Source organism: Grampus griseus (assembly GCF_964374135.1).
Source record: "Grampus griseus genome assembly, chromosome: 2".
Taxonomy (NCBI): domain Eukaryota; kingdom Metazoa; phylum Chordata; class Mammalia; order Artiodactyla; family Delphinidae; genus Grampus; species Grampus griseus.
This window is the reverse complement of record NC_139018.1, coordinates 84,258,790-84,284,959: the sequence shown is the minus strand read 5'-3', so window position 1 is coordinate 84,284,959 and position 26,170 is coordinate 84,258,790. Positions and strand designations below refer to the sequence as shown.

The window sequence follows — 26,170 nt, the reverse complement described above, 5'->3', positions numbered from 1 at the left end:
ATGATGAATTTGTTGAGTCTGGGCATGGAGATAAGAAAATGAAGTGAAGATAGAGTTTTACCTTGGGATCTTGACCAAATGGGAATAAGGAGATAAAATTTTCTTTATTTAAATCATAACTATAAGACAGAAAAAAAGACTGAAGAGGCCTAAGTACTGTACTGCACAAGTCTTCTAGTCTTGCCTCAAGAAACACTGATATAATCTACTATCAGGAACGGAGATTACCTTTTGCTGTCAGAATATGGAAGATTTACTAGAAAAACAAAGAGTCATCCTGGCTTTTCTCTCAACAGAGTTCACAAAGACGACTATGGGGATCTCTGTGCTTACATTCCTGATGCAGCACATAGAACTTTCAATTCCCACAACTTGGAAAAAGTTGGTTGGAAATAAGCAACTTCTCTTAGTGTTTCCAGAACTTCCTAAGGATAAGAATACTCTGTTAAAAAAATTAAATTCCGGGCTTCCCTGGTGGCGCAGTGGTTGAGAGTCTGCCTGCCGATGCAGGGGACACGGGTTTGTGCCCCGGTCTGGGAAGATCCCACATGCTGCGGAGCGGCTAGGCCCGTGAGCCATGGCCGCTAAGCCTGCGCGTCTGGAGCCTGTGCTCCGCAACGGGAGAGGCCACAACAGCGAGGGGCCCGCGTACCACAAAAAAAAAAAAAAAAAATCCTAGGTCTAAACCAGACTTAATGAATCACAATGCTCAGGGAAGAGTTGTGATAATTTGCATATTTAACAAACACCTGGCACATGAAAAGATGCTCAATATCACTAATCACAAGGGAAATGCAAACTGAAACCACAGTGAGCTATATTACCTCACACCTGCCAGAATGGCTATTTTCAAAAAGAAAACAAATAGGACTTCCCTGGTGGCCCAGTGGTTAAGAGTCTGCCTGCCAATGCAGGGGACACCGGTTCGAGCCCTGGTCCGGGAAAACCCCACATGCCGCGGAGCAACTAAGCCCGTGTGCCGCAACTACTGAGCCCACAAGCCACAACTGCTGAAGCCCGCGCACCTAGAGCCCGTGCTCGGCAACAAGAGAAGCCACCGCAATGAGAAGCCCATGCACCGCAGAGAAGAGTAGCCCCCCATGTGCCGCAACTAGAGAAAGCCCGCACGCAGCAACGAAGACCCAACGCAGTCAAAAACAAAAAGACACCTGAAGTGATTTTTTTTTTAATTTTTTAAATTTTTGGCTCGTGGCATGCAGGATCTTAGTTCCCCGACCAGGGATTGAACTCATGCCCCCTACGTGGAAGCACGAAGTCCTAACCACTGGACTGCCAGGGAATTCCCGCTACAGATTTTCTTTCTGGAAATTTCATATAAATGGAACCATATGTGGTCTTTTATGTCTAGCTTCTATCATTTAGCATGTTTTTTGAGGGTCATTCATGCTGTAACAAGTATCAGTACTTCATTCCTTTTAATTGTTGAATAGCGGTCTATTGTATGGATCAACCAGATTTTATTCGTTCATCAGTGGATGGACAATTGGGTTGTTTCCAGGTTTTGGCCACTATAACAATACTATAAACATCCACAAACAAGTCTCTGTGTGGACATGTTTTCATATCTCTTGGGTACATAACCAGAGTGAAATTGCTGGGCTATATGACAAATTTATGTTTAACTGCCACATTGTTCTTTTCCAAAGTGACTGCACAATTTTACATTCTCACCAGCAATGTATTAGGGTTCCAGTTTCTTCACATCCTCCCTGACACTTGTTACTTTTTCATTACAGCCATCCTAGTGGTGGTATCTCACTGTGGTTTTAATTTGCATTTCTTCTTGAATAATAATGTTGAGCATCTCTGCATGTGCTTATTGGCTATTTTACATCTGCTTCGGAGAAATGTCTATACAAGTCCTTTCCCATTTCTTTTTTTTTTTTTTTTTTTGTGGTACATGGCCTCTCACTGTTGTGGCCTCTCCCGTTGCGGAGCACAGGCTCCGGCCGCGCAGGCCCAGTGGCCATGGCTCACGGGCCTAGCCGCTCCGCGGCATGTGGGATCCTCCCAAACCGGGGCACGAACCCATGTCCCCTGCATCGGCAGGCGGACTCTCAACCACTGCGCCACCAGGGAAGCCCTGCCCATTTCTTAATTGGGGTGTCTTTCTGCTGGGTTGTGAGAGTTCTTTATATATTCTTGATACTAGAACCTTATCAGATATATGATTTGCAAATATTTTCTCACATTCTTTGGGTTGTCTTTTTATTTTCTTGATAGTGCTCTTTGAAGCACAGAAGTTTCAAATTTTGATAAATGAAAACTGACTCTGTATTATCGTTTTTTTCTTTCATAGACTATGCTTTCTTGTGTTGTATCTAAGAAATCTCTGCCTACTTCAAGGTCACAAAGATTTTCTTCTTTTTTTTCCCTAAAAGTTTTATAATTTTAGCTAAATATAGGACTATCATTCTTTAAATATATATATACATATACATATATATAGTAAACATACATAACAAAATTTACCATTTTAATCTTTTTAAAGTGTACAGTCCAATGGCAGGAAGCACATTCCCGTTGTTGTGCAACCATCACTACCATCCATGTCCAGAATTTTTTCACCATCCCAAACTGAAACTCTGTACCCATTAAACAATAATCCCCCATTCTCCTCACCCCTGCCCCTAGCAACCACCATTCCACTTTCTGTCTTTATGAATTTGACTGCTCTAAGTACCTCATATAGGAGGAATCATACATTTGTCCTTTTGCAACTGGCTTATTTCACTTAGCATTATGTTTTCAAGGTTCATCCATGTTGTAGCATACCGTAAGCATTTCCTTACATTTTGAGAATAATTTTCCATTGTATGTATAGAGGACATTTAGTTTATCCATTCAACTGTTGATGGATACTTGGGTTGTTTCTACCTTTTGACTACTGTGAACAGGGCTGCCATGAATACTGGTGTGTAACTGAGTCCCTGCTTTCAATTCTTTTGAGTATATACTCAGAAGTGGAATTCCTGAATCATATTGTAATTCTATGTTTAATTTTCTGAGGAATCACCAGAATGGTATCCATTTTTAGTTAACTTTCATGTATAGTGTAAGGTAAGGTGGATATCCAACTACATTAGCACCATTTATTGAAAAGACTATTATTTCCTCCACTAAATTGTCTTTCACCTTTGTCAAAAATCAAGTGACTATAAGTGAAACAGTTTATTTCTTTTTTTCTTATAAATTTATTTATTTGGCTGTGTTGGGTCTTCATTGCTGAACAAGGGCTTTCTCTAGTTGCAGTGAGTGGGGGCTACTCTTCGTTGTGGTGCACTGGCTTCTCATTGCGGGGGCTTCTCCTGTTGCGGAGCACAGGCTCTAGGTGCAGTAGTTGTGGCACGCAGACTCAGTAGTTGTGGCTCATGGGCTCTAGAGCGCAGGCTCAGTGGTTGTGGTGCATGGGCTTAGTTGCTCCGTGGCACGTATCTTCCTGGACCAGGGATCGAAACCGTGTCCCCTGCATTGGCAGGCGGATTCTCAACCACTGCGCCACCAGGGAAGTCCCCAAACAGTTTATTTCTGAACTCTCAATTCTGTTCCATTGATCCATATGTCTCTCCTTATGGCAGCACCACACTGTCTTGATTACTATTGTTTATAGTAAGTTTTAAAATTGGGAAGACTGAGACCTCCAATTCTGTTCTTTTTTTCCTCCCAAGAATGTTTTGGCTATTCTGGGTCCTTGACATTTCCATATTAATTTATAATCACCTTGTCATTTTCAGCAAAAATGTCTTGGTGAATTTCAATAGGCATTGTGCTGAATTTATAGATCAATTTGAGGGGAGGTGGTTTTTTTTTTGGTTTTTTTTTTTTTTTTTGCTGCACCTCGGCTTGCAGGATCTCAGTTCCCCGACCAGGGACTGAACCTGGACCACAGCAGTGAAAGCCCAGAATCCTAACTACTAGGCAACCAGGGAACTCCCTTACCATTTTAATAATATTGCATCTTCCAATCCATGAATGTGGAATGTTTCTCTATGCAGATCTTCAATTTCTCTCAGCAATGTTAGTTTTCAGTGTACTAGTCCTTTTTTTAAAAAAAAATATATTTATTTTGGCTATACCGGGTCTTAGTTGTGGCATGCAAGATCTAGTTCCCCGACCAGGGATCGAACCCAGGCCCCCTGCGCTGGGAGCACGGGGTCTTACCCACTGGACCAACAGGGAAGTCCCTAGTGTACAAGTCTTGAACTTCTGGTTAAGTTTATTACTAAGTATTTTATTCTTTTAGACACTATTGTGAATGGAATTATTTTCTTAATTCTTGAATTGTTCATTTACAGTATACAGAAGTACAATGGATTTTTCATATTAAGATTGCATCCTGCAACAAACTAATTTAGTTCTAGCAGTTTTTTGTGTGTAGTTTCCTAAGGATTCTCTACATACAGTATCATATCATTGGTGAATAAAGATATTTTACATCTTCCATTCCAATCTGGATGCCTTTTATTTCATTTTCTTGCCTGACTGCACTGGCTAGGATCTACAGTACAATGTGGAACATAAGTAGTGAGAGTGGAGATCCTTGTCTTATTTCCAATCTTACAGAGAAAATATTCAGATTTTTACCATTAAAATGATGCTAGCTGTAGGTTTTTTGTAGATGCTCTTTATCAGGGCATCTGATAAATGTTCTATCCATTATTGAAAGTGAGGCATTAGGCCCCAGTGAGCTTGAATTGTCTATTTCACCCTTCAATTATATCAATTTGTGTTTCACATATCTTGGGGCTCTATTAGGTTTCTATATGTTTACATTTGTTATATCTTCCCCATGAACTGACCTTTTAGTTCTAAAACGTTCCTCTTTGCCTCTACTGATTTTTTTTGTCTTAAAGTCTATTTTGTCTGATATTAGTACAACCACTCCAGCCCTCTTATGGTTACTTTTGCATGCAATATCTTTTTTCCATCCTTTTAGTTTCAACCTATTTGTGTCTTTGAATCTAAGTGGTTCTCTGGAAGGCAGCATATAGTTGGATCTTGTTTTTTATCCAGTCTGACAGCAACTCATAGATTTTTGACTAAAGGAGCATGTTCTTCTCTAAGGAAGGTTATTCTTTTGAAACACACATATGACTTTGGGATACAGAGCAATAAGAGAGAAGAAGAGACACCCTTCAGCCAGACTAGCCCTGGCAATCACTACAGTGACATATGGAGCCATATTTCTCTCACCTGATCCAGTAACCTACCTCTCAGCCACTGCTAGCAGCCGTTCTGGCCTAAAGGTACCCTCGGTGTCAATGTACATGGCCTTTCCTTCACCTCCACCTCGGTCAATGGGAAGCTAGAGAGAAAAAGAACAGTGGAAATGACACTGTACTTCTAATATAACTGACAAACTTCCTCATGATAGGTCTATAATTCCTCCCACGCCCAGTAAAGCAAAAGGAAAAAACACTTTAAAGTGACAATCAGAGGTAGGGAGGAGGCATTCACTTCTGATAGAAATACAGTTAGTAGTAGATATGAGGCTCATTGTGTCCCATAACACGTGAGGCTAGAGTCTAGCCAGAGTTGGAGTGCTTGGAAATATAGACCAAAGTAGGTGACAAAATTCTTAAAAAAAAAAAAAAAAACTTCTAATTTTTTTTTTTTTAATTCTATGACTGTATACCAACACACGACCGATCAATTCTCTCAAGACAACAAACATTTGGAAGATCATTTACTTAGCTTTAATAAGTAAGAGACCCTGATCCAATACCCAATTAATATTAGCATATGCAGACCACACTTACACTTCACTTTATTGAGCAGAGTTCATTCCTTAGGGTTGCTAAAGGAGACTGGAAATACCCCAGGGGCATCCCTAGCACGTCTACAGTATGAGCAAGAAAGAATAAAAAGATGTTTGCTCCAATTGTACACACAGATGTTAAAAATGAACAAAAGCAGAAAAGGAAGAATACAAAGAGTTTTAAAAAAGGAAAGAAAATGGAGGAATGACATGAAAACTAAACTTAGGGAAATCTGTTTCAGGCTACCTATCCCACACCAGACACCCTGAGTTCTACAGATTTTAAGTGAATGTTGCTAAAGTGTATTTTCCACCCTTGAAATCTACTTTGGAGCCTAATACACCTTTGAATTCTGAGGAAAATCCCTCAGGACAGTTTACATTAAGTGCCTGGTAGCACCAAAATTTTCTTTTCCTATTTCTGAGAAAATGTATTTTTTCAAAATTACAAAAGTACTACATGCTTGTATTAAAAATTCAAACAATATAGAAAAAAGTAAAAAACTGGAAGTTCTTCTTTATCACTCCCATCTCCCACAGGAGTCCTCTTCCAGATCACTTTCTATACATTTTCATACAAACACTTTTTATGTGATTCTGCCACTTGCTATGTGAACCTGAGAATATTAATTCTCAGTTTCTACATTTTCTGTAAAATGTAGATAAAATCTCCCTATGGCACTGTTTTGAAGATTAGATAATTCATGTAAACTGTTTAGCACAGTGCCTGACATACAGAATGTACTTGGAAGACTTGATATCCTCCACCTCTTAGGGCACTGATTTTAGCGTATACTCAATTACAGAAGGCGTTGTTAATTTGGAAAGGGGGAAATGATTACGCTATCATTATGCAGGTTGGCAGATAAATCTTTCAAATCTTAGGAATCCATGAAAGGAGCAAAGGATATGTATATAACAAAAGAGGGTCTTGATAGAGGAAATGTTTAAAACCACTGGCCAAGAGGACAGAAAGCAGAAGCTGCCTGCTTGGGGGGAGGAGAAAATCTTCACATTCAGGGGGCTAAGTCCCCAGGAATTAAGATGAAGTTCTCCCTTCTCTCACTTTCTTGTATCTTTAGTGCTAGCATGCGAGGGAGTTCTTTTCCAGCTAAATAGACCTCCTTGGGAGAAGGGAGGCCATGAGTGGCTGGCATGGCATTGGTAGGCCGACTGACAGCAGAGAAGTGGACATGGTCCCAGGGTATTGCTGGGCCAGTCACAAGGGGATGGACTATATGCTCTGCACCCCACTGCATTTTGTCTCCTCCACCTCACCCTCCCAGTGCCACTTCAGCCATCTTGTGTTACTGGGCTGGGACACCACCAAAGTAGCTATTTTTAATACCTGCTTAGTACCATAATTTAACTCTTCTTCCTATTTTGTAGTGATGCAAGTTGTTTTGAACTTTCACCATTTTATAATGCTATGGTGTAGATTCTTTACACATTTATTCTTGACTATATGTGAAAAGTTCTGTAAGACATATTTTCTGTCAAGGGCACGTGCATTTAAAATTGATACTTATGTTAAACTGTCTTCTCAGAATTTTAAAATTATACTAGAACTTTGAACAAGCATGGGCTATTCATTTTTGTAACCTAAGTATGGCTCCCAACTTTATGTAACTTCACTATTAGACAGAGATCTAATATATAGTGGGGTTTTGCTTAAGTTGAGAAAACCTGAAAAAATGTGAGGTGATAACGTTTAGATTTAAATAGTAATCTAACACCCTCTCTATACCTCTGGTTCCAGCTCTTAGGCTGGTGACATGTAATCCTTTCTATTATTAATGAATTAGAATTGTTTTTCTCTGAAAAAAATATCAAAGATCCGTAGTTATTCAGCCAACTGTGAATGTTCAGTTATTTTTATAGAGAGGATATATTTTAGAATTTTCCTTCAGTTTATTAATAGGCATTATCTGACAACTTAATAAACATTTCCAATATAGGAGTCTGTTTGTACAACTTAAGAGCATCAGTGTGATAGGCTGAGTTGCCATGGCAACTATATTGTGTAATGTACTTGAAATATTTATTCCACATGAATCCCTGTCAAAACAACATGGGGTGGGGGGGCTTCCCTGGTGGTGCAGTGGTTAAGAATCCACCTGCCAACGCAGGGGACACGGGTTCAAGCCCTGGTCCGGGAAGATCCCACATGCCGTGGAGCAACTAAGCCCATGCGCCACAACTACTGAGCCTGCGCTCTACAGCCTGCGAGCCACAACTACTGAAGCCTGCACCTAGAGCCCGTGCTCCACAACAAGAGAAGCCACCACAGTGAGAAGCCCGCACACTGCAATGAAGAGTAGCCCCCGCTCAACACAACTAGAGAAAGCCTGCACGCAGCAACGAAGACCCAATGCAGCCAAAAATAAAATAAATATAACAATTAAAAAAAATAAGATTAAAAAAACCCAAAACAACATGGGGAAATCATTTCTATTTAAAAAGGTCACATATCATGTCAAATGACCCATGTCTGGGTGATATTTTAAACACTCCTATTTCCCTTTAGCTAACAATTTTCTAATGGTGCTTTGGGCAATAAGCTATAGCTTCTACAGCTTACTATACCACTCTTCCTCTTCTCATTGCTTCCCCTCTTATCCTAAAAGTTCTCCTATCCCCCTAACTCTTTTTCTACTAGGAGTTATGTATGAGATGGAGCCAACATGGCTTAGGTCTACTTGATACTGGAATCCTAACGTGGCTGTCATATGGTGACATTTTAGTTGCAATGAAAAGATCAGTAGAGCAACTGAGGAGAGAAACACAATTAAGATGACAAGTGAGAAAGGAAAATGATGAGAAAAACAGAAGACCATGAAGTTGGGCCTCTAGCTATTAGATAAACATTTATTCATGAAGAAGCAAAATATTTTCCTATCTCAAGAAATGGCGGGACTTCCCTAGTGGTCCAGTGGGTAAGACTCCGCACTCCCAATGCAAGGAGCCCAGCTTCGATCCCTGGTCAGGGAACTAGATCCTGCATGCATGCTGCAACTAAGAGTTCACATGCCGCAACTACGACCTGGTGCAGCCTAAATACATAAATAAATAAATACTGAAAGAAAGAAATGGCATTCACCACTTCAAGACAGAAGTATTGACTGATGGACATATCTGTAACATGAAAAAATGAGGAGACAGATTTTCTTGGGTAACTTCAGAAAATCAGTCTCATAATATTAGCCTCTGCACATATATGTGTTTCACTAAAATGTGAACCCTACCCAAGACACAGGATCCTAACAAAATCCATATTTTTTTTTATGGCACATACCATCTTTAACTATAGCACTGCATTACAATGATGTAATAAACATTTTTTATAAAGTGCTATTTAAATACAGAATTATGAAGGATAGTTCATAACTTGTTTTATAAGGGAAAAAAACACAAAAGAGAACAATTTATATTTGATTTTTAAATTTATAAATGAGTTCCAACAATGACTGTTATTTTGTTGAGATGATAAGAATTCACACTGAATGGAAAGATACTAGGAAGCCCCCTCTGTCATAATGATAAAAGGAGGCAAAGGGCTTCCCTGATGGTGCAGTAGTTGAGAGTCCGCCTGCCAATGCAGGGGACACAGGTTTGTGCCCCGGTCCGGGAAGATCCCACATACCGCGGAGCGGCTGGGCCCATGAGCCATGGCCGCTGAGCCTGCGTGTCCGGAGCCTGTGCTCCGCAACAGGAGAGGTCACAACAGTGAGAGGCCCGCATATCACACACACACAAAAAAAAACCAAAAAAAAAAAAAAAAAACTAAAAGGAGGCAGATTTCCTTTCAGTTATTCTCCAACTCCATCAGTAAGTTTGCCCATGGGAGAAGTGAGTATAATCTATCTAGATTCAAATACAGATAGTCCCCAACTTAACTATGGCTCGACTTACAATCTTTCAACTTTACTATGGTGAAACAGTGATACAAATTCAGTAGAAACCATACTTCAAAATTTAAATTTCCATCTTTTCCCAGGCTAGCAATATGCTGTACGATACTTTCATGATGCTGGGCAGCAGCAGTGTGCTGTGCTCCCAGTCAGCTGCCTGAGCCAAAGGGTAAACAGCTGGTACACTTACAACCATTCTGTTTTTCACTTTCAGTGTAGTATTCAATAAACTACATATGAGATATTCAATACTTTATAAAAAAAATAGGCTTTGTATTAGATGATTTTGCCCAACTGTAGGCTTATGTAAGTGCTCTGAGCATGTTTAAGGTAGGCTGGGCTAAGTTACAATGTTCAGTAGGTTAGGTGTATTAAATGCATTTGTGACCTATGACTTTCAACTTACGATGGGCTTATCAGGATGTTACCTCATCGTATATCAAGGAAGATCTGTAATACCATTTTGTTCAAAACATCTCAAACCCACCACCTCTAATTTTGAACTCATCTTTCCATAAAACTGTCTCTCTCTCCAAAATCCTTTTTAGAGTTTACCAAAGTAATACATTGTTGGGCTGAGGGGTATTTTTTATTGTCATTTGTAGCAATATGGATGGACCTGGAGATTATCATACTAAGTGAAATAAGTCAGAAAGAGAAAGACATACCATATGATATCACTTACATGTGGAACCTAAAATATGACACAAATGAACCTATCTACGAAACAGAAATAGACTCAAAGACGTAGAGAACCAACTTCTGGTTGCTGGAGGTGGGGGGCGATGGAGGGGTGGGGGGGGGAGATAGATTGGGAGTTTAGGATTAGCAGATGCAAGCTATTATATATAGAATGGATAAACAACAAGGTCCTATTGTATAGCACAGGGAACTACATTCAGTACCCTGTGATAGGAACTTCCCTGGTGGCCCAGTGGTAAAGAATCCACCTTCCAATGAAGGGGACATGGGTTCGATCCCTGGTCAGGGAACTAAGATCCCACATGCCGCGGGGCAACTAAGCCCGCCTGCCACAACTACTGAGCTGGTGTGCCTCAATGAGAGAGCCCATGTGCCACAAACTACAGAACCCATGTGCGCCCTGGAGCCCGTGCGCCGAAACGAAAGATCCCGCATGCCTCAATGAAGAGATCCCGTGTGCCGCAACTAAGACTCGACACAGCCAAAAAGAAAAAAAGAAAAAGAAAATAAAAATTAATAATAAATAAATAAATATTTAAAAAAAGAATATCCTGTGATAAACCATAATGGAAAAGAATATGAAAAAGAATGTATATATTAGTATAACTGAATCACTTTGCTATACAGCAGAAATTAACAAAACACTGTAAATCAACTATACTTCATAAAATCAATTTTTAAAAAAAGGTAGGTGGGTTTTGTAGTTTTGATGTGAAGAACAGGTTAGGTCATTTGGCTAAGAGTGAGGGTTGAGGAGAAGCATGAAGGTTTGAGAAGAAAGGACAAAGTATGAGATAACTGTCCTACCGAGTGGGAAAAAGTCTGCCTGAATTCAACCTTTTTCAGAGGAGAAATTCAGTAGGTCTGCCAAGCAGTATCAAATGTTAACTTAAAGTCTGTCATCTTGAATTTAAAGTGATGCCAATCACCTTTATGTTAGGATTTTTCTCCAGTATGATCAGCTACTTGGGAACAGGCACTGAAAAGACAGATAGGGTTTACCTAGGAATGGCATCTCTTCAGATGGGGGATGTAAATCTGAGGGTATCTGTAAAGGAATGACTTTAATGAAGAATCATTTAATGATGAATCATACAATATAAACTAGTGAAGAGGGCAGGTGAAGCCAGGGGAGGCCTAGTGGTTGGTAAGAAAGTAGGTGAAATTAATAATCTGAAAGTTTCTACGCTATGGAAGTTTTGCAGTAGCAGTCTATCTTCTAACTAGCTATAGTATTCTTTTTTTTTCTTTTTTGGCCGAGCCACGTGGCATGCAGGATCTTAGTTCCCCAACCAGGAATTGAACCTTGCAGTGGAAGCACAGAGTCTTAACCACTGGATGGCCCAGGAAGTTCCCCTAGCTATAGCATTCCTGAAAACAGTGAAAGTGCATTTTTTGCCCATGCTAACAGATGCTTGCTAATAACAGGAATCAACACATTCTTGGTGATCTGATTAGAGCCCCAACAGCTCACCTGGCATGTTACAGCCAACGTATGACAGATCTGGGTCTTCCCAGTTCGGAATTCTCCAAACATCTCTGTGATGGATCCAGTCTCAATTCCTCCTAATAGAAGAGCAATAAGAAACACCTCTTAGCACAATACAAATATTTAGAAACAACAGTCATAGAAATGTCCTAGGGGAACACTTTCCTGGTGGCGCAATGGTCAAGAATCCACCTGCCAGTGCAGGGGACATGGGTTTGAGCCTGGTCCGGGAAGATCCCACATGCTGCAGAGCAACTAAGCCCGTGCACCACAACTACTAAACCTGCACTCTAGAGCCCACAAGCCACAACTACTGAGGCTGTGTGCCACAACTACTGAAACCCATGTGCCTAGAGCGGATACTCTGCAACGAGAAGCCACCGCAATGAGAAGCCCACGTACTGCAATGAAGAGTAGCCCCCACTCACTGCAACTAGAGAAAGCCCACACACAGCAATGAAGACCCAATGCGGCCAAAAATAAATAAACTTATATTTATAAAAAAAAGAAATGTCCTAGAAGCTCATCAGAAAGATGTTTACATAATTTAGAACCCCAATTTTCAACAAGCAGTAATTTTAAAAATACTTTTTATTTTGGAATAATTCTAGATTCATAGAAAATTTCAAAGAAATGTACAGAGAGGGCCTGTGAATTCTTCACCCAGGCTCCCTCAATGTTAACGTTTTACATAACTATAATACAGTATCAATATCAGAAAACTGATATGGATACAATCCACAGAGCTTATTCAGATTTCTCCAGGTATATATGCACTCATTTGTGTGTGTGTAGTTCTATGCAATTTTATCACATCTGTAGCTTCATTTCACTATCACCACAAATCAATATACAGAACTATGCCATCACAAGTCAATAAGCAGTCATTTCAAAAAATAAATTATAAATAATATCTAATGTTTACCAAATGTCTCTTGTGTATCTGGCATTGTGCTATGTATTTATATATATCTCAATTCATTTAATTCCAATAACTTATAAGGTAGGAAGTCTTTTTTTTAATAAATTTATTTATTTATGGCTGTATTGGGTCTTCGTTGCTACGCACGGGCTTTCTCTAGTTGTGGTGAGCGGGAGCTACTCTTCGTCGTGGTGCACGGGCTTCTCATTGCAGTGGCTTCTCTTGTTGTGGAGCACGGGATCTAGGCGTGTGGGCTCAGTAGTTGTGGCTCGTGGGCTCTAGAGCGCAGGCTCAGTAGTTGTGGCCCATGGGCTTAGTTGCTCTGCGGCATGTGGGATCTTCCTGGACCAGGGTTTGAACCCATGTCTGCTGCATTGGCAGGCGGATTCTTAACCACTGCGCCACCAGGGAAGTCCCGGTAGGAAGTCTTTTTGTCCTCATTATGAACATAAGAAAACCGAGGCGTAGACCACAATAAGTAGTCTGCACCATGTAATACAGCCAGTAAATGCTGAGCGGGGAACAGGAGAGAAAGCAAATGCTCAAATTTGAGTGTGATTCCTGAACCCATGCTATTTTGTGCCCTAAAAAAAAAAGGAAACTTGAATGATCGAATATTTGGGGAAGCAACAAGGACCAAATCTAACTCTGCAAAAATTTAAGACAGCAGTGCTTTCAAAAGTTCAAAACCTTTACAGCTTTCCATAAAGTCCTGAAGATTAGTGTGCACTACAATGTATTGATACTACAAAGTAGTATTCAAGCATGGAGTGTTTTAACCAGTCATCAGATTTTCTACCTTGTGGTAGATAAAAGGTTATAATTATTCTTTAGGCAGAGGGAGCTTACTCTCAGAATGTAATATTAAATGGAGATTAAATTATTTAATTGGCAGATAATTTTAGTATTTTTTAAGTCAAGTACCACCCTCCAGCAGTCTTCCTTCTTCAATGTGAATACTTCTCTTTATTTCTTAATTCTATCTAACACATAAACCCGACCCAAATATTTTATTTAGTTATATTCTATAACCTGGATGCTTTGCTAACCACAGTTCACAGCACAGGATAAGGGATTACTATACCTTGAAGTAGTTTGTCAAGCTCTTTGGAGCCGGTAGTAATCTGTATGATCTCAGACCGCCTTTGGTGGAACTCAGTTGCAGTGGTGAAACCCATTGGAACTAATTTAGCTGCCTCAGTCTGGGGAAAAATAAGAAATGCCAAATCGATGAAATACGCTTAGTAAAAACCAGGCATACAGTGGGAAGAGATAACATCTAACAAAATTTCCAGAATGATCTCTCTTTAAAAAGTTATCAGGCTTCTCTGGTGGTGCAGTGGTTAAGGATCCGCCTGCCAATGCAGGGGACACGGGTTCAAGTCCTGATCTGGGAAGATCCCACATGCTGTGGAGCAACTAAGCCTGTGCGCCACAACTACTGAGCCTGCGCTCTAGAGCCTGCAAGCCACAACTACTGAGCCTACGAGCCACAACTGCTGAAGCCCGGGCGACTAGAGCCCATGCTCCACAACAAGAGGAGCCACTGCAATGAGAAGCCCACGCACTACAATGAAGAGTAGCCCCCGCTTGCCGCAACTAGAGGAGGGCTGTGCACAGCAACGAAGACCCAATGCAGCCAAAAATAAATAAATAAATTTATAAAAAATAATAAATAAATGCATTCACAAATACATGGAAATTAAACATTACATTCCTAAATAACCAATGAATCAAAGAAATCACAAGGGAATTTAGTAAATTCATTGAGATGAATGAAAATGAAAACAAAACATACCAAAACGTATGGGATGCAGCAAAAGCAGTGCTTAAGGGAGATTTATAGCTGTAAATGCCTATATTAGAGAGATCTTAAATCAATAACGTAACCTTCCCACCTTAAGTTACTGAAGAAAGAGCAAACTAAACATAAAGCAAGAAGGAAGAAGATAAAATTTGAGTAGAAACTAGTAAAATAGAGAATAGAAATACAATAGAGAAAAATCATCGAAACCTGAAGTTGGTTCCTTGAAAAAATAAGCAAAATTGATTTAAAAAGACTCAAATCACTAAAATCAGAAATGAAAGAGGGGACATTACTACCAACATTACAAAAATAAATATATGCCAACAGATAACTTATAAGAAATACAGAAATCCCTAGAAAGACACAAACTATCAAAACTCACTTAAGTAGAAAAAGAATCCAAGTCCAGACCCCAAATAATTAGCTGAGCTTGAATCTAAATTCAGTAAAATAAATTGTTTGAGTTGGAAGGAAGGAAGGGAGGGAGGGAGGGAGGGAGGGAGGGAGGGAGGGAGGGAGGGAGGGAGGGAGGAGAAAATCTGGATAGATCTATAGCAAGTAGAGATTAAACCTGTAATTTAAAAACTTTCCACAAAGGGAGAAAACCAATAAATAGCTGAATCGTGGGTTTGCATTATTCTCTAAACTTCTCTATATGCTTAATACTTCACTTGAAAACTCCTTACAATGTTTATATTATAGTTATTGCAGAACCAAATGGTGTGCTAGAAATACAATTCTTTCACTAAGCTTCCAATGTTAACAACCGATGTCTCTCAAAGGTTTCTGTCAAATTCAAATGAATTCTTTTTTATATGCCGCTAGTTTCAAAATCATGCTCCATTTTACCTTGATTTTATATCTGAGGAATATCTTTCTCTAGTACTCTCTGACTTTATCATTTCTCAAATTTTTCAACCTCTCAATCTTACTAAGTATTCTGCTAATCCTTTTCCCCCCTGAAGGTATCCTTTTCTTCTGCAAATGGGGCTATCTGCTCTCCAGGCTATCTACTGTCCTGGGCTTTCCTTCACCAACTATTTGAGTTGGAGTCTCTCCAACCTAGATCCTATGTTTCCTGCCCTCATTTTAGTAAAGTATATCCTCAAGTAACTTCCTAAGAAAGAATAGGATGAGAGAAAAATGTTCTGAATTCTTGTATTTCTGAAAATGTTGTATTCTGCTCTAACACTGGGTGAATAATATTGCTACAAATAGAATTCTAGGTTTAAAATTATTTACCCTCAGAATTTTGAAGGCACTACTCTACTAGCTTCTACCATCCAGATTTCTAATAAGAAATGTGCTATCTTTTTGATTTTTGTTCCTTTAGAGGTCACTTACATTTTTCTCTCTGAAATCTTTCAGAATCTTCTCCTTACAATTGGTATACTGAAAATTTCACACTGAGGAGTCTAGGTGTGCATCTTTGACACTCTGTGGGGCCTTAGACTTCTGCTTCCCTTTAGCTCTGGGAAATCTTGTATTATTTCTTTGAGAATTTTCTTTCCTTCTTTATTCCTATAACTTTTACTAATCTTCAGGAAGAATGAAAATTAGAAAATAAAAATACTAAAGAGAGGGGATAAGAACTATAAACCAATATTTAACTCTAGTTAATATATGCTAAAATATTTAGGGGGAAGTGTACTGACATCTACAACTGTCTTCGAAAAGCATAAAAAAAATCCCAGATGGACTGATGGCTGGATAGAGAGATAAATAAGTATATTAAAATGTTAATAGCAGTGTCTAGGTGGTGGATAAATAAGTGTTCATTGTAACATTCTTTCAACTTCCCAGTAAGTTCAAAAATTTTAATCAAAAATGTGAAGGAAAAAAACCAAACTCATAGGAGATGTTTTCCCTTCTTGTCATTTTAAGCTCGACATTTTCTAGTCTATGAGCTCTTAAAGGAACAGATTATAACCAAAGTGAAATTTGAAGTAAAAACCATGCCAACTGCCTAATCTGGCAGAACTTGACTTCTATTATTTTGTTTATATAAGCTTGCTTTCATCTGTCTTAAATCTGTAGGAGTTTTCAATGTCTGACAAGGAGTTTTTTATGTCTGACAAGGCATAAGCAAAGGTCAGGATCTGTTCAGCCACAAAAACAGATGCCCAGAAATCAACAACATATAGACTTTAGGGACACCTACTGGCTTAATATCACAATCTTTCAAAGAGGTATTAGGTATTCAGAATTCTTACTTATTCAATTAAGTTACCACTTCAACAAATTTATTTATTTGAGCAATCCAATAAATGACAACTTCATACTTCATGGATGGCAACATCTTTAAGGGTTTAAATTAAGAATTACTTATAATTTTTGAGCCCACTGAATTAATACTATAAAATAACAGTGCTTAAAAATTCAAAGCTCAGGGCTTCCCTGGTGGTGCAGTGGTTGAGAGTCCACCTGCAGATGCAGGGGACACGGGTTCGTGCCCCGGTACGGGAAGATCCCACATGCCGCGGAGTGGCTGGGCCCGTAAGCCATGGCCACTGAGCCTGCGCGTCCGGAGCCTGTGCTCCGCAACGGGAGAGGCCACAGCAGTGAGAGGCCCGCGTACCACAAAAAAAAAACAAAAACAAAAACAAAGCTCTTAGTATAATACACAATAAAACAGAATTTACTGGGTTGTATACATATTATTATATGAGATATTAAATAAATCTCAGATATTGTCCATCTGACTAGGTTATGTGGCAGAACTACATGTACTGAAGCTGTAGGATGCATTTTTTGAAGATTCTTTAGCGTGTGAAGATTATTTTTCATAGAAAATTCTGTATAACAATAGTCAACACAAACTATAAATATATAATTTTATAAATTAAATACTTGCTTTGCACTACAGAAAACTCCAAGAGTAAAGATAAACTCTGTAACAACATACAAGCGTACTTCATTTTATTGCCCTTCATTTTATTGTGCTTCACAGATACTGCGTTTTACAAATTGAAGGTTTGTGGCAACCCTGTGTTGAGCAAGTCTATATGCACCATTTTTCCAAAAGCATTTGCTCTCTTCATGTCTCTGTGTCACATTTTGGTAATTCTCACAGTGTTTCAAACTTTTTCATTATTATTACATTTATTACAATTATTATTACATATTACATTTGTAATGGTGATCTGTGGTCAGTGGTCTTTGATGTTACTATAATTGTTTTGGGCTGCCAAAAACCACGCCTATATAAGACTGAACTTAATTGATAAATGTTTTGTGTGTTCTGACTGCTCCACCCACTGGCAATTCCCCCATCTCTCCCTCTCCTCAGGCCTCCCTATTCCTTGAGACACAACAATATTGAAATTAGGCCAATTAATAACCCTACAGTGGCCTCTAAGTGAAGTTAGAGGAGGAAAGGAGTGACGTTGCACATCTCTCACTTTAAATAAAAAACTAGAAATGATTAAGCTTGGTGAGGAAGGCATGTCGAAAGCTGAAATAGGCCGAAAGCGAGGCATCTTGTGCCAAACTGTTAGCCAAGTTGTGAATGCAAAGGAAGTTCTTGCAGGAAATTAAAAGTGCTACTCCAGTGAACACATGAATGGTAAGAAAGAGAAACAGCGTTACTGCTGACATGGAAAAATTTTTAGTAGTTTGGGTAGAAGATCAAAACAGCCACAACATTCCCTTTAGCCAAAGCCTAATCCAGAGCAAGGCCCTACTCTCTTCAACTCAGTGAAGGCTGAGGGAGGTGAGGAAGCCGCAGAAGAGAAGTGTGAAGCTAGCAGAGGTTGGTTCATAAGGTTTAAGGAAAGAAGCCATCTCCATAACATTCAAGAGCAAGGTGAAGCAGCAAGTGCTGATGTAGAAGCTGCAGCAAGTTATCCACAAGATCTAGCTAAGATAATGAATGAATCTGGCTACCCTAAACAACAGACTTTCAATGTAGACGAAATGGTCTTATATTAGAAGAAGCCATTGAGGACTTTCATAGCTACAGAAGAGAAGCCAATGCCTGGCTTCAAAGTTTCAATGGACCAGTTGACTCTCATTTTAGGGGCTAATGCCACTGGTGACTTTAAGTTGAAGCCAATGTTCATTTACCATTCTGAAAATCCTAGGGCCCTTAAGAATTATGCTAAATATATTCTGCTTGTGCTCTATAAATGCAATGACAAAGTCTGGATGATGGCACATCGGTTTACAACATGGTTTACTGAATATCTTAAACCCACTTTGAGACTTACTGCTTAGAAAAAAGATTCCTTTCAAATTTTATTGCTCATTGACAAGGTACCAGGTCACGCAAGAGCTCTGATGGAGATGTACAATGAGATTTAATGTTGTTTTCATGCCTGCTAACACAACATTCATTCTGCACCCTGCGGATCAAGGAGTAATTTCACCTTTCAAGTCTTACTATTTAAGAAATACACCTTGTAAGGCTATAGTAGCCATAGATAGTGATTCCTCTGATGGATCTGGGCAGTCAGCTGAAAACCTTTTGAAAAGGATTCACTATTCTAGATGCCATTATGAACATTCGTTTAAAAAAAAAGTATATATATAAACAACAACAACATTCGTGGTTCATGGGAAAAGATCAAAATATCATTAAACAGAAGTCTCGAAGAAGTTGATTCTTACCCTCATGGTGACTCTAACAGGTTCAAGACTTCAACAGAGGAAGTAAATACAGATGTGGTGGAAAAAACAAGTGAGACAGGCTGGGACCTGGGACCCTTTGCTGCAGTGCTGCAATGCTTGCACCTGGACACACCTCTCCTTGAGCAACAAAATACAAAGAAACTGTATGGGACAAAAAATAACTGTCTGCATGCGCAATTAGGGCAAATTATGGACAAAACATACAAAGAGACCAAAAAACCCAACTGTCACTTTTGAAGAGCCTGGAGCAAAAGGAAGGTACTGCCATGCGCCCTACACGAAACACGGACTAAGGGATGGGCAAACCACCTAAGCCACCCCTCCAGCCAGACGCCTGGACACACCCCTACCCTCACCCCACGTAAAGAACAAGCTCACCTCCACTCAGGGAGCGAGCAAGCAAAGGAGCCTGTTGTTTGTTCTCGCTCCCCGCTGCTGCAGCAGGGGCCCCAATAAAGCCTTGCCTGAATTTCTTGTCTGGCCTCTGATCAATTTCCATTGATTAAGAAGGCCAAGAACCCTGGTCGGTAACAAAAGAATGAGAAGTAGAGCTTGAAGGTGTGTGGCTGAAATGCTGCAGTGTCATGATAAAACTTTCATGGATGAGGAGTTTCTTCTTATGGATAAACAAAGAGAGGTTTCTTAAGATAGAATCTACTCCTGGTAAAGATGCTGTGAAGACCCTGGTGAAACGACAACAAAAGATTTAGAACATGACATAAACTTGGTTGATAAAGCAGTGCCAGGGTCTGAGAGGATTGATTACCAATTTTGGAAAAATTTCTACGTGGGTAAAATGCTATCAAATAGCACTGCATATTACAGAGAAATCATTCATGAAAGGAAGAGTCAATCTACGTGGCAAACTTCACTGTTGTCTTGTTTTAAGAAACTGCTGCAGCCCCCCCAGCCTTCAGCAACCACCACCCAGATCAGTCAGCAGCCACTGACATGGAGGCAAGACCCTCACCAGCAAAAAGACTACAAATCACTGAAGGCTCAGATGATGGTTAGCATTTTCTAGTAATGAAGTATTTTTAAATTAAGGTATGTACATTGTTTTTGTAGACATAATACTATTGTATACTTAATGACTACAGAACAGTATAAACACAACTTATATGCACTGGGAAACAACAAAATTTGTGGCACTTTACTGCAATATTTGCTCTATTATGGTGGTCTGGAACCTAACCTGCTATTATCTCCAAGGTATAGCCTGTAAATACCAAAGGATAAGTGCATAAAATAAAATGTAATCACAGGGTATGAATGCTAAAGGAATATATGAAGCAAGAAAAATGAATAGTAGCTGTAAGACTTTGGAGGGAAATGAGAAAGGATCACAGTATATCAGGATGAAAATAATTGGATTCTAGTCTTAGTTCTGTGATTAACTGCATGACTTTGGATAAATAATTGAATCACTGTGCCTAAGTTTCCTTATCTGTAAGACAGAGATAATACTGGTCCTGTCTTTCCCAGTGTCATTATGAAGGCTAAGTGAGAATACTGTATATATGAAAGGGATGGGATTTCAAAGTTAAAGTGCTATAAGGGAACTCTACTCGATATTCTATAATAACCTATATGGAAAAAGAATATGAAAAAGAGTGGATATATGTATATGAATCACTTAGCTGTACACCTGAAACACAACACTGTAAATCAACTATACGTCAATGTAAAATAAAAATTCAATTAAAAAAAAGTTTAAAAAAGTTAAAGTGCTATATAATATAAAGGGTTATTAAGTTACTACCTCATTTAGGTTAAGCCAGTGAAATCACTTTTATGTCATTTATTTAGGTTAAAAAAAACAAGCGTATAATTCATAATCACATTTTTCCTTATTATTAAAGAATCTTGCTTATGACTAGTTGACTAACAGATTATACACCCTGAGAGCCTAATTAACATGACTTTAATATTCAAGCAATAAAAGCAGCTTTTCTATTTAAATTAATACATGTTTATCATAGAAACTGTAGAAACTTCAGAAAATTGAGGCAAAAATAAAAACTGCTCACATTCTCACCATCCAGAAACAATGTTAATATTTTAGTGTATCTATCCCCAGTGTATGTGCTATACATATATAAAAACACACATTTTTTAAAAACAAAAACATATATGCACACAAACATGTTTTGTTAACCTGCTTTCTTATATCAGTAATATTTTCCTATGTCAACGGATATTCTTTGAAACCATTTTTTGTGGCTGCATACTAATGAGTGCATTTCTAAGGCATGAAATCATAATATCCAGAACTATAAGGTACATACCACTCACTGCTGGTGGGAGTGCAAACTGGTAGTCAACTTAGCAATATTTATGTCATAACCTGTGATACTGCAATTCCCTAAGAAAAATCCCAACTTATGCAAGGAGGCACATACAAAGATAATCATCTGGTAATGCAGTCACTTCTGGAAAGGGGAAGAGGGTGACAAAGGAGGGGTGGAAGGAGGAAGACCGCAGCCTTTCACTGTACACCCTTGCATACCACTACTGCCTCCCTCGGTCACACAAACAGTACTTACCAGAATTTTATCAGCTTTGGCTTCACTAATCCCCTTAATATTTATTAGCTCCTTCTTTGGTGCATAGGCAACAGCCTCCACAGTATGGAATCCAGCTTCTTCCAATTTCTTCACATCATTGGCATGTATGCCACATTGCTGCAAGTGAAGAAAATTGTGGATAAATTTAAGCTTCGATTCCCTCATCTGTCTAATGTGGTTATTTGTCCTACCTACTTCACAGAGCTCTTTTTAACTGTGATATTATACACAAAAGCTTTGAAAAGTATGACCTAAAATTTGAGGCATTTAATAACAAATTATCAACCTATTCATTATCAAAACCAGTGGGGTTTTTTTTGAATTTATTTTTTATACAGCAGGTTCTTATTAGTTATCTATTTTATACATATTAGTGTATATATGCCAATCCCAATCTCCCAATTCATCCCACCACCACCACCACTTTCCCCCCTTGGTGTCCATGTTTGTTCTCTACACCTGTATGACAGTCTCTAGGATCCATCCATGTCTCTACAAATGACTCAATTTCATTCCTTTTTATGGCTGAGTAATATTCCATTGTATATATGTACCACATCCTTTTAAATTAAAAAAAATTCTTTTAATTCTATCTTTGGCTGCATTGGGTCTTCATTGCTGTGCGTGGGCTTTTCTCTGGTTGCGGCGAGCGAAGGCTACTCTTCGTTGTGGTGCGCAGGCTCCTCATTGCAGTGGCTTCTCTTGTTGTGGAGCACGGGCTCTAGGCACGCAGGCTTCAGTAGTTGTGGCACACGGGCTCAGTAGTTGTGGCTCGTGGACTCTAGAGGGCAGGCTCAGTTGTGATGCATGGGCTCAGTTGCTCCGTGGCATGTGGGATCTTCCCGGACCAGGGCTCGAATCCGTGTCCCCTGCATTGGCAGGCGGATTCCTAACCACTGTACCACCAGGGAAGCCCCCACATCTTCTTTATCCATTCATCTGTCGATGGGCATTTAGGGTGCTTCCATGACCTGGCTATTGTAAATAGTGCTGCAATGAACTTTGGGGTGCATGTGTCTTTTTGAATTATGGTTTTCTCTGGGTATATGCCCAGTAGTGGGATTGCTGGGTCATATGGTAATTCTATTCTTACTTTTTTAAGGAACCTCCATACTGTTCTCCATAGTGGCTTTATCAATTTACATTCCCACCAACAATGCAAGAGGGTTCCCTTTTCTCCACACCCTCTCCAGCATTTGTTGTTTGTAGATTTTCTGATGATGCCTATTCTCACCAGTGTGAGGTGATACCTCATTGTAGTTTTGATTTGCATTTTTCTAATAATTAGTGATGTTGAGCAGCTTTTCATGTGCTTCTTGGCCATCTGTATGTCTTCTTTGGAGAAATGTCTATTTAGGTCTTCTGCCCATTTTTGGATTGGGTTGTTTTTTTTTTAAATATTGAGCTGCATGAGCTGTTTATATATTTTAAAGATTAATCCTTTGTCCGTTGATTCGTTTGCAAATATTTTCTCCCATTTTGAGGGTTGTCTTTTCATCTTGTTTGTAGCTTCTTTTGCTTTGCAAAAGCTTTTAAGTTTCATTAGGTCCCATTTGTTGTTTTTATTTCCATTACTCTAGGAGGTGGATCAAAAAAGATCTTGCTGTGATTTATGTCAGAGTGTTCTTCCTATGTTTTCCTCTAAGAGTTTTTTATACTGTCCCGTCTTATATTTAGGTCTCTAATCCATTTTGAGTTTATTTTTGTGTATGGTGTTAGGGAGTGTTCTTATTTCATTCTTTTACATGTAGCTGTCCAGTTTTCCCAGCACCACTTATTGAAGAGACTGTCTTTCCTCCACTGTATATCCTTGCCTCGTTTGTCACAGATTAGTTGACCATAGGTGCAGGGGTTTATCTCTGAGCTTTCTATCCTGTTCCATTGATCTATATTTCTGTTTTTGTGCCAGTACCATATTGTCTTGATTACTGTAGCTTTGTAGTATAGTCTGAAGTCAGGGAGTCTGATTCTTCCAGCTCTGTTTTTTTCCCTCAAGACTGCTTTGGCTATTTGGGGTCTTTTGTGTCTCCATACAAATTTTAAGATTTTTTTGTTCTAGTTCTGTAAAAAATGTCATTGGTAATTTGATAGGGATTGCATTGAATCTGTAGATTACTTTGGGTAGTATAGTCATTTTCACAATATTGATTCTTCCAATCCAAGAACATGGTATGTCTCTCAATCTGTTCGTGTCATCTTTGATTTCTTTCATCAGTGTCTTATAGTTTTCTGAGTAGAGGTCTTTTACCTCCTTAGGTAGGTTTATTCCTAGGTATTTTATTCTTTGTGTTGCAATGGTGAATGGGATTGTTTCCTTAATTTCTCTTTCTAATCTTTCATTGTTAGTGTATAGGAATGCAAGAGACTTCTGTGCATAAATTTTGTATCCTGCAACTTTACCAAATTCATTGATTAGCTCTAGTAGTTTTCTGGTGGCATCTTTAGGATTCTCTATGTATAGTATCATGTCACCTGCAAACAGTGACAGTTTTACTTCTTCTTTTCCAATTTGTATTCCTTTTATTTCTTTTTCTCCTCTGACTGCCGTGGCTAGGACTTCCAAAACTATGTTGAATAATAGTGGCAAGAGTGGACATCCTTGTCTTGTTCCTGATCTTAGAGGAAATGCTTTCAGTTTTTCACCACTGAGAATGATGTTTGCTGTGGGTTTGTCATATATGGCCTTTATTATGTTGAGGTAGGTTCCCTCTATGCCCACTTTCTGGAGAGCAAAACCAGTAGTTTTAACCTAGCACTATGTATATTAAAATAGACTCTTGTCATGAATTGGATTAAACCTGTAACTCTAAACCTTTTATGACTAGGATTCTAAATGAACTTTGAGACCCTGGGCCCTAAAAGCCCACTTTAAACATTTCCCAATGTTTTCCACATCAAGCACACATAAAAAAATATGTTTTACACTAAGCTAGGATAAACAGCTAAGACTGCCCCAGAGCTAAGGAAAGCATATCTTAGCATAACCTTTTTGTAGCACAATGACTGGAAAGCTCTGTTTTAACAATTGATAGTAAAGATGGAGAAAACTACTTTTGGTCAGGGATTTATATACCACTTCTCAAAAACAAACCACCCAAAGGCACTTCTTTCTCCCTATATACAAAGTCAGCTTTGATTTTTATTAGCCACCAAAACCATGACTTCTAGGACAGCATGAATTATTAGGGGGATGTGTATGTATCTGGGGGTCAGGGAAGGTTTGGGAGAGGGGAGAGAATAGTACCTGCCCATAGAAACCTGTCTGTTATTAATATTTAAGCAAAAAGCAATACATATGTGTGGGTATAAGGATGCTCACTGAAACCAAAAGTTATGACTCTGAATTTTCCAATGTTTATCACAAACCCGTTTAAGTAACTTCCAGAGAGTGGAAGCTTAGGGGGCAACGGGAGGAATATGCATAAAGAGACAGAAGAATGAAGGCTTTCTCAGCTTTTTATCCTGCTTCTTTCAGCCCAAGTCAACTGCACTCACTCTGGGGCCTCTGTAAATGCACAGAAATAGTGCAAGGCCCCAGCTCTGGTGCTTGATGTTCTTGTGCAGAGTCTTGAACTCTCACAACGTAACCCCAAGCCCTTCTCTCTGCCTATGACAGCTGTCTTCCTAGTAACTTCAGCACAGATCGAGGTCAGTGGAGAGACATTGTTCCTCTCCCCTTCCTGCATAGCTGGCCCAGGCCATTGTAATTCCCTGGACAGTAATTTCATACTTAGTACAAATAGCAGAGACTCTACCATGGGATCATAGGGCTTCTTAGTTTCTGACATACAGCTCTAAGAAAGAAAAATGATAATGTAGTAGAAGAATTCTTGACAAAAAAAGAGATCTGGCCAGATGTGTTTAGCAACTGTCTTAAGCCTTTCCACAGAATCCTTGACAACCCTCCTGAAAACTCTAATTTGGATTTTGACCTTAGGTAGTAAACCAATGGTTTATGTAAAGGTTGTGATTTCTCCCAATAGGTAGAACAATCTTGTCCAGCATTATAATTCTAAAATTAGCAACCAAGCACATACCTCTAATCGAGAAATAGGTTGTGGGCCAAAGCTCTCTTCTTCCACTGAAGTATCTGCATTTGCTTCAAGCTGCATCTGCATAGCCATTACTTAGTGTTCAATACTGAAAAGTACAGATGGCCATCAGGAAGAACACTAGAGAAAGTACAGAGCTGCAAACATAGTTTTACAATAAATCTCTTTAAGAATTACTTGCTAGGCTTTTGGCTTAATCACTGACATACCCATGGCAGGAAAAAGAAAAAAAATCTCTCACCAGCCTTCTCTTCCACCTAGATAGCTGTATCAGAAAGACTTTAGGAGGAGCCAGCACTATCTTGCTTCTAT

At 39.2% G+C, this 26,170-nt stretch overlaps 1 protein-coding gene across 2 annotated transcripts in view; it reads right to left on the bottom strand.

Annotated features, from left to right (window-relative positions):
• The window catches only part of RAD51 (RAD51 recombinase), a gene marked incomplete at both ends in the record, with an annotated part of 30,167 nt that extends 4,237 nt beyond the window's left edge, over positions 1 to 25,930 (bottom strand). For both annotated transcript variants that reach the window (XM_082649271.1, XM_082649272.1), the window contains 5 exons: positions 5,232 to 5,326; positions 11,867 to 11,958; positions 13,888 to 14,005; positions 21,786 to 21,923; positions 25,844 to 25,930. In XM_082649271.1, coding sequence (XP_082505397.1) covers positions 5,232 to 5,326; positions 11,867 to 11,958; positions 13,888 to 14,005; positions 21,786 to 21,923; positions 25,844 to 25,930 — 530 coding nt within the window. The remainder of the gene's footprint in view (positions 1 to 5,231; positions 5,327 to 11,866; positions 11,959 to 13,887; positions 14,006 to 21,785; positions 21,924 to 25,843) is intronic.
• Positions 25,931 to 26,170: the final 240 nt, after the last annotated feature.